Below are 9,063 nucleotides of genomic sequence, written 5' to 3'. Positions count from 1 at the left end.
ATGTCTGATGTGAGACTAAACTCAATACGCCCCCCACATGTGTTGTCCGGACTAAGCCAAAGCACGTAAAGATATGAACTGGGTGATGTGGAGGAGAGAAAGACCCGCTCTGATACCGTGACAAATTTGGGGGTCCAACTTAAAATCAATTGACAATGAGTGGAGAGTCCCAAGAGCTTATAAGGAGAGAGACAAAGCAATTTATGTCTAATGTGGGACTAAACTCAACAAAACTTATGTCACAAATTGGACTGTAGTTCCTTACATAAAATGGCGAAGCAAGCACAGATCAACACTTCATTAGAGGCACAAATTTATTATTTTCATTATCATAAAAAGTTCAATACACACCATTAATATACATGGAGGTATAAACTCTCTTATTTACAGAGAAATTACATATAAATGCCAAATACTTATGTATAGAACCATAATATGTGTATATGAAACCACATCGTAACCTAACGATGGATCTTATAAATTGATCAAATACTAGGATGAGTTGTAGAATCATCAATAACCCCTGTATTGTTCACACGCACCACCAATGGACTCCTAACACGATGGTAGCCATCACACCATACTATCTCCCCAAAATCATACCTCCCTTCAGAACACTTTAATGGTGAAAGGGTCACATAATAAGATATTTGTTGAAAATAACAAGTGAAAATGAGTAACTTTGGCCAGATAACAACCTTCACTCCTTTAGGTTTGACCACATTAACAAAGTAAATTGCTCCTTTTCGGTTGACATTGCGAAGGGTCCTTTTGATTGTTGTACGAAATTGAAGATTAGACACAGTAATTGATGGATAATTGAGATCTGAAATAGCTTTCTTCCTTTTCGAGCAATTGATATGGAATCGTGGATATGAAGAAACTATGCGCTTTATTTGTTCTTCAGTGTAACCAATGTTGCAAAAGAAAGTTATGTAGTCATGCGTACTCAAGTCATAAACTAAACCTGGATCCATTGCTTTTAAGGGGTTTAAATGACCAGAGCCAAAGTCGAAGGGATTTGCATGTTTTGCTGAACCACCATCGAGAATATTGTCTAGACTTGTGTCTATGGTGTAAGCTGAGAGAGATGAAAACAATACTATAAGACATTAATAAGAATGTGTTAATATGATTAAAATTATATGTTTTCTAAATGGAAAATGAGGACATAGCGCATATGCCCATTTTAATTTTAGGCAAGAATCTGATGCATGTACTTCCCATTCTTACTCCCACTTCATGGTCCGTATGTAACTACCATATAAAAAATGCAGTTTTTTTTTTCAATTTCAATTCAACTTTTCATAAGGTTAAGAATGTCATAATATTTGCCACGAGTTATTATACTTTACCTGTAGTCATTATAGCAGATCCAATCGCAGCTGGAGACCAATCAGGGTGAGCAGATTTGAGAAGGGCTACCACTCCTGCTACGTGAGGGCAAGACATTGAAGTGCCTGATAGAAAATTCCAATTCACAGAGCGACAATCATTCCTTGACGAGGATGGAGGAGTGTTGGGAGGCCATGCCGCTAAGATATTGACTCCAGGTGCAATTATATCAGGCTGTACAATAAATTAAAAAAGAATACTTGATTGAATTAGTATTTTCTTCCTTTTTCATTTATTTTTCCTTGAAACTTGTAGCTTGATTGAAATTCAACTAGCATGGAATTTTAAAACGTCATGTTGTCGAGCGTATCCTTTGTTCTTGTCATTTGACATTAGGACACATGATCCAAAACTACATTATACTAAAAGATATATGAATGATTTTGGTTTTGAGTTATTCCTAAAGTTCGAAAGTATAGAAGAAGAAAATGAATTAGTTAATGTTAATTAATTTGTGGGCATATTGCAAAATATGTTATTTGTTTTTAATATTGTTTGGTTTTGCTTAGCTACGATACCTTGAGAATATCTGCCACGAGTGAATTAGGTCCTCTTGAAGAGAAGTATGCAACTGAAGGTGCTGGTGTCTGCCCAATCCTTGTTCTAGTTGGTATTATTTCCACCACGGGGGTCCTTCAAGGTCAACGACATTTCACATTAAATCAAGTTTTGATGATAAATAAAGTCATTTTTTTTATATATAATTAAATAAAAGATTTTTTTAAGATTTATTAATGGTAGCTTTGAAACACATCATGCAATGCATTGAATTATAAAATTAGGGTTAAAGGCGTAAAAGAGAAAAAATAATAGTTAGAGGGGTTTATTTTAAAAAAGGAAGAAGGGAGAAAGAGGATAAGAAAGACAAAAAAGTTGAAGGCATGAAGAGATAAGGAAATAAAAAGTAGAGCCCACACAAAAGGGATGGATGGGACATTTAAATATATGTACCATTGTAAAGATCTTAGAATGAGCTTTTCGACGATACTATTTTATATCTCAAATGAAGGTTTGTTGCAATGGAGTAATGTATCTTTATTGCAAATTTAGACAACTTAGTAGATAGTTAGTTATAAGGATGCAAATAGTTATAATTTGTAATTGCTTACTCGGGAGATTTATTGTAGTAAAACTTGAGTTGAGTCCCTTGATTAAAGTCAACAAGGATAGTAGGGAAGAAATCGACGTCAGGAATTTGCCTTGTCAAGGAGTCGGCGAAGATCAAGCCCGATGCACTAGCGTTCTGTACTGCTTGGATCGCATCGAAAATGGATACAAATCCACTGATAGAAAAGCACAAGATTATCCTCCCTAATGCATTTCTTTTTGTCCAATAGTTAGACTTACATACCCTATAAACATGTATTAAGTAAGCATCATGAAATAATCATATATGTAGTGAATATTAATATTCAAGATCTCATGGGAGTGTTAGTGTTCTTCATCACATTCACTTTCTAATAATACCCTTGCATTTTTTGTCTTTAAGTGAAAAAGACAAGGGTATGCTGATATATATATATATAGGGTCCCTTTCAGCAACAAACATTTTGGCAAAACATTTTTCAAAATATGGGTTAGAGGTTTTGGAATGGGCTGATTTTTGGTGAGGATAGAGATCATCCTCACCAAAAATCAGCCCATTCCAAAACTTCTAGCCCCATGTTTACAAGTTGAAAAATCGTGAACCGTTCATTTTTTGTAAACCATTTTTGATGGGTTAGAAGTTTTGGAATGGGCTGATTTTTGTTGAGGATGATCTCTACGGTGAGGAGATCATCATCACCAAAAATCAGCCCATTCCAAAACTTCTAACCCATCAAAAATGGTTTACAAAAAATGAAAGGTTCACGATTTTTCAACTTGTAAACATGGGGCTAGAAGTTTTGGAATGGGCTGATTTTTGGTGAGGATGATCTCCTCACCGTAGAGATCATCCTCACCAAAAATCAGGTCATTCCAAAACCTCTAACCCATGTTTTGAAAAATGTTTGCCAAAATGTTTGTTGCTGAAAGGGACCCTATATATATATATATAGGGTAGCGTTCAATGGCCAACTTTTTGGCAAAACATTTTTCAAAACATGAGTTAGAAGTTTTGGAATGGGCTGATTTTTGGTGAAGATGATCTCTACGGTGAGGAGATCATCCTCATAAAAAAATCAGCCCATTCCAAAACTTCTAACCCATATTTACAAGTTGAAAAATCGTGGACCGTCCATTTTTTGTAAACTGTTTTTGATGAGGTTAGAAGTTTTGGAATGGGCTGATTTTTAGTGATGATGATCTCTTCACGTAGAGATCATCCTCACCAAAAATCAGCCCATTCCAAAACTTCTAACTCTGTTTTGAAAAATGTTTGCCAAAAAGTTTGCCATTGAACGTGACCCATATATATATATATATATATAGGGTCCCTATCCGTGGCCAACAGTTTGGCAAAACATTTTGGCAAACACTTTTTCAAAACATGGGTTAGAGGTCTTGGAATGAGCTGATTTTTGGTGAGGATGATCTCTACGGTGAGGAGATCATCCTCACCAAAAATCAGCTCATTCCAAAACTTCTAGCCTCATTTTACAAGTTGAAAAATCGTGGACCGTCCATTTTTTGTAAACCATTTTTGATGAGGTTAGAAGTTTTGGAATGGGCTGATTTTTGGTGATGATGATCTCCTCACCATAGAGATCATCCTCACCAAAAATCAGCCCATTCCAAGACCTCTAACCCATGTTTTGAAAAATGTGTTTGCCAAAATGTTTGCCAAACTGTTGGCCATTGATCGCTACCCATATATATATATATATATATATAGGGTCCCGTTCAGCAACAAACATTTTGGCAAAATATTTTTCAAAACATGGGTTAGAAATTTTGGAATGGGCTGATTTTTGATGTGGATGATCTCTACGGTGAGGAGATCATCATCACCAAAAATCAGTCCATTCCAAAACTTCTAGTCCCAGTTTACAAGTTGAAAAATCGTGAACCGTCCATTTTTTGTAAACCATTTTTGATGAGGTTAGAAGTTTTGGAATGGGCTGATTTTTGGTGATGATGATTTCCTCACCGTAGAGATCATCTTCACCAAAAATCAGCCCATTCCAAAACCTCTAACTCATGTTTTGAAAAATGTTTGCCAAAATGTTTGATGCTGAACATTTCCCATATATATATATATATAGAGAGAGAGAGAGAGAGAAACCCATTTCTAAATATATAATATATATATATATATAGAGAGAGAGAGAGAGAGAGAGAGAGAGAAACCCATTTCTAAAATAATCTTTTGCTTCCTTCAATGTCGTATTCATCACTGGTTTGGCAATTAAGCTCGTTCCCTGTAAAAACATAAATAAAACCATTAAAAGAAATTTCAGAGAGGGTTATTCCTACTGTACTCCGGGGAGTTCTCATTTGGGTTGAAACCTGATCCCCCCGTCACCCTTCATTACCACGTGGTCAAGAAGTGAGCAATTTAATCATCATGGACTTGGAATCCATTTGTGGATTTTCTCGTAAAAGCCTACAAATAGAAATAGTGGAATCCAATGGCTAGAAATAACAAATATCATACTGTCTTTTGAGATGTTCCTCTACTGGAGATTAGGGTTAGGCCTAAATATTAATGGAAAAGTGGGCCCCAAAGTCTGGCCTTTTGTCTCTTTAAACCCGGTCCATTTTTTATCGTATAAGGGCCCATTGGGTCCATCTACAATAGTTACATCCAAAACCCTAACCCTTTAAAGTTGTGTCATAAAATCAAAAAGTACAAGATGACCCAATGGGCCAAGGATGGGCAGACTGAAAGTCTTAGATAAGAGTTAAATGATAAGTTGTAGATGATGATAATGATGAGTTGAACATTGGGCCCATTCTATATATTGGCCTGGCCCACATATAGAGTGCTCAAATTCAATCCCTTTTCTTTTGGATCACCACCACAGCTTATCGGATGCCATCCATCCGATCAAGACTTGAATGGTAATGCATGGAATCGTGCAAGAAAAATTACCGTTATTAAGAATCTCTTATCTAACAATATCTGAGTCTGAAACACCCGATCGATCGTTGAAGCAGCTACGCACAAGCTCCATGGTGCAACATTTTCTACTAGAGACAGCTCTGGCCCATTGTTACCAGCCGAAAACACCACATTGATGCCCAATTGTGTTGCATGGAAAGAACCAATGTCAACGTGCGATGCAAAGAATTGTGTCAATGGTAGATCATTACCACTGATTGAGACCGAGATCACATTAACTCCATCACACAATGCGTCGTCAAAAGCTGCTAATATGTCTGCTTCAAGACACACTCCATCAACTCTGTTGTCCACATTCCAACAGACCTTGTACACAGCTAATCGGGCCCTAGGCGCACCACCCCTAGCTGTGCCCAATCCAAGCCCAAGGAAACTTGCATCTCTCACAATTGACCCAACTGCCGTCGAAGCTGTATGGGTACCGTGTCCAAGGAAGTCGCGAGGTGATCGATACTCTTTCTTTCCGCAATCATCCACTCGTCCATACCTGTCTTCGAACGCTTTGAGGTAGTAACGTGCACCGATCAATTTACGGTTGCATGCTTTTTTAGGATCAAATGATTTTTCTTTCTTGCAGCAAGAACCCCTCCATGATAATGGAATTGGTCCCATACCAGGCTCTTCCTTGAAGCTCTCAGATTCCGGCCAGATACCTTATGGTCCATAAATACATAAAACAAATAAAAATCGATTAGGGAATATTCAAATTATAATAAATAATTTTAATTTCTTATGTAAGATTATATACATATGGACAAAAAATGATTCGAGTTGACTCGATTGGATATCGAGTCTTCGGGATGATGGCCACAAAACTCGTGGAATGAACTTGAAGAGTCAACTGGATATAATCATCAGGGTAACAATTTGACCAAGTTATACTACTATAATTAACATTTTTGTTAGATAACAAAATAAATATTATTTTATATTTTAAGATACTAATTTTTTTTTTATTATAAATATTTATAAATTTAAAATTTGCCTTGTCCAAATGGACTTGACTCGATTGTCATTTGAGTCGAGTTCTCAAGTTTTAAAACTATTTCTTTAGATAATAAAACTTTATTAATTAAGCAAAATTTGTTGATTCAAGTGGGAAATCAAGTACCTCAACAGATCATCATTGGTCCGTGACTACGTAGAGATAGAGATAACCTCATCATCAAAGCATATACTTTATAACTGTTGTTCTTAGAAGTTATGATGGGGATAGATGGGCCAAGCATAGGTTCTCTTTTATCTTTAGGGCGATTTAGACAAAACCCACCACATTTTGGAGAATATTTGAGATACCGCCTTCTATGTTGTGAAATTGATGACATGCCCATCAAATTCAATCATCTCTGATAGACTAATAGAAAATCACCTGAATGCCCTCATCTTTGATCTCTGACAAAACCCTTCATTTTTCATCATCAACCTTGATATTCTATCTACTTCAATCTTCATACCTCAAGGCAATATTGGATTATGTATTCATTTATAAAGAAGTAGAAAACAATGGATTTTTGGGTAGAAAAATATAAGAAAGAGTTAAGGTCTGGTTGAACAATGATTGATAGAAGATTATGTTGAATAGATTAAAAGAAATTTACTATAGAGGTTGAAGAGCTTGAAAATTATGAACTTTAATTAGTTAGGAAAATTAAGGTCTTCTTGGTTAAATGTGGATGATGATGGCATTTAGGTCTTATAGCAATGGTCTATTAGATATAAGACCGAGGTCAAGGGGGCTTGTCATTAGTTTGATAACATAATGGAGTATCTCGAATATTTACCAAAATGTGGAGGGGTAAGTTTAAATCACCCTAAATTTAGTTTTGGATGGAAATATCACCAAATCTACATTAATGTTGTGCATGGAATCTTCGTGGAGTACAGAATTTAAAGGTTCCTAGTCCAATCTGAGAGAGAGAGAGAGAGACTATTGCACTAGGTGATAATTGAGTGGAAAAACAAGAGAGAAATAGCTTCATGTGCACTTAGGGTTAGTAGAATCATGAGTCTTCACCAAAAGGCACCTATCAAAATGATAATCAATGTACCCTCTCCATGAAACTGCTGCAGGGTTTGTAATGAATGGATTCTTCAACTAATTGATAGCATACTTTTCTTCTTCTTGTATATTTGTGTATGTGTGTATAAAAGATCACGTCAAATATCATACTAGGGTTTTCTCCTAAACTAGTTAATTAACTGGACCATACTAGGGTTTACTCAATAAGGTGACAACTTGCTAAATTGGTTAAAAGTCTATTAAGTGTTGATAGGGGTCAAAAATCCCTTCACCTACTAATTACTGATCATGACTAATCTCCTTTGACTAGCCAAAAAAGAAAAAAAAAAAACTAGGGTTTACTTTTCCTTTTGCATGTATCCACTGCTTGCCCTAGGTTTTTTTTTTAAGCTAGTGCTTTCTATTACATAAAATATAGGCTATAGAATGAACATTTAAGTATAGATGAGAGTAAAAATAAGATTCTTTCAACTAAATTAAGGACCTGTATCAAATACACCAACTACTACGTCATGGCCATAAGCTAGCTGCATTGGAGTAACTTTGTTTCCATTGGTGGGTAATGGAGTCCCTTTGCTTTGTTCCAAGGGGAGACCCAAGAAATCCCAACTTCGCGTCGTGTCCAACTGCAATGTCCTGCTCTTAAAGATGGATATCACTCCTTCCATCTCTGCAAATTTTCTCTCTCATTATTCACTCTTTAATATATACAACTTGAGTTTTAATAATAATAAAAAAAATTAATGTACATAATTAAGTTTTAGTTTCTCACTAGCTAATTTAGCAGCTTGGGTTGAGTTGAGCCTTGCAGAAAAGCCAGAGAAGCTACGCTTATAGCTATAAAGTAAGGCTTCCTTTGCCTCTTCCATACTGTAATACAATACATGCAAGTGGAGGGAAAGATTATAAGAATTAGTGATTTGACATACAATTCAATATACTCAAGTAAAAGGTTAGAACTTCAAGTGATGGTACCAACATCACTATCAACAAATACAGTACCTAGAAAAGACATTAGATAGAAGTTGAAGATGGGTTTGTGTAGTAAGGAGAGGATCAGTGAATTGGTTGCGCCCTAAGTAGACTATGTGAATCTGTAAAACATACAAGAAGATGAGAGAAGAAGATGATATATGAGAACATTATTAGCGAGGTGGAGCAAAAAAAGCTTTAGAACTTTGTGTAATAAAGTTACATGGTTTGTGGACGTTGAATGAATAAAATAAAGTGAAAGTGAGAGAAACAGGCCCCAGAAGTACTGAAAAGAAGTGTCCATATTGTCTCCCATGGAAAAAACCAACATGGCTAGTTGGGTTTAAATAGAGTGGTACAAGTTGATTTATGGATACCATTGTGTAGGGTGCGTGCATTGTAAGGCTTTCAAAGCTGCAAGGATTCTGACATTTCCCCTTGGAACCATGATGTTATTATTCCTTCAAAGATAGGGTTAGACACTCTCTCTTTCTTGTCCCCCTACCTATAGTTCCCATGTCTACACTAAGCTACAGAGGAAGAAATCAATGTATTTTGTATGTATATCCATTTCATTTAATCACCTTATATGTAGTTACTAGCTACATTTCTTTACCAGTCTTTACTACCT

The 9,063-nt window shown here is 35.9% G+C and overlaps 1 protein-coding gene across 1 annotated transcript; it reads right to left on the bottom strand.

Moving 5' to 3' along the window:
- Window positions 1-415: 415 nt before the first annotated feature.
- On the bottom strand, window positions 416-8,698 carry UNE17 (Subtilisin-like serine endopeptidase family protein). Its single transcript, XM_086423773.1, has 10 exons — window positions 8,656-8,698; window positions 8,463-8,554; window positions 8,233-8,330; window positions 7,945-8,130; window positions 5,411-6,093; window positions 4,666-4,736; window positions 2,505-2,747; window positions 1,914-2,028; window positions 1,356-1,569; window positions 416-1,081 (listed from the first exon to the last, which is right to left on the bottom strand). Exons 3-10 carry the CDS (start codon window positions 8,327-8,329, stop codon window positions 486-488), a joined length of 2,205 nt encoding a protein of 734 aa, XP_086279899.1. The 5' UTR covers window position 8,330; window positions 8,463-8,554; window positions 8,656-8,698; the 3' UTR covers window positions 416-485.
- Window positions 8,699-9,063: the final 365 nt, after the last annotated feature.

This window comes from Akebia trifoliata, chromosome 14, assembly GCF_017979445.1.
Source record: "Akebia trifoliata isolate Shusen 1 chromosome 14, ASM1797944v1, whole genome shotgun sequence".
Classification (NCBI taxonomy): Eukaryota; Viridiplantae; Streptophyta; class Magnoliopsida; order Ranunculales; family Lardizabalaceae; genus Akebia; species Akebia trifoliata.
Note: the sequence above shows the minus strand (reverse complement) of the source record. Positions and strands in the feature narration are given on the sequence as shown.

Bases quoted from the DNA above. Each gene is read 5' to 3' on its own strand.
- UNE17 (XM_086423773.1), bottom strand. From the start codon at position 8,329: ATGGAAGAGGCAAAGGAAGCCTTACTTTATAGCTATAAGCGTAGCTTC. The intron at 1,570-1,913 runs GTATCGTAGCTA...TTTATTGTACAG, and splicing joins TCGTGGCAGATATTCTCAAG to CCTGATATAATTGCACCTGG. The intron at 1,082-1,355 runs GTAAAGTATAAT...CATCTCTCTCAG, and splicing joins ATCTGCTATAATGACTACAG to CTTACACCATAGACACAAGT.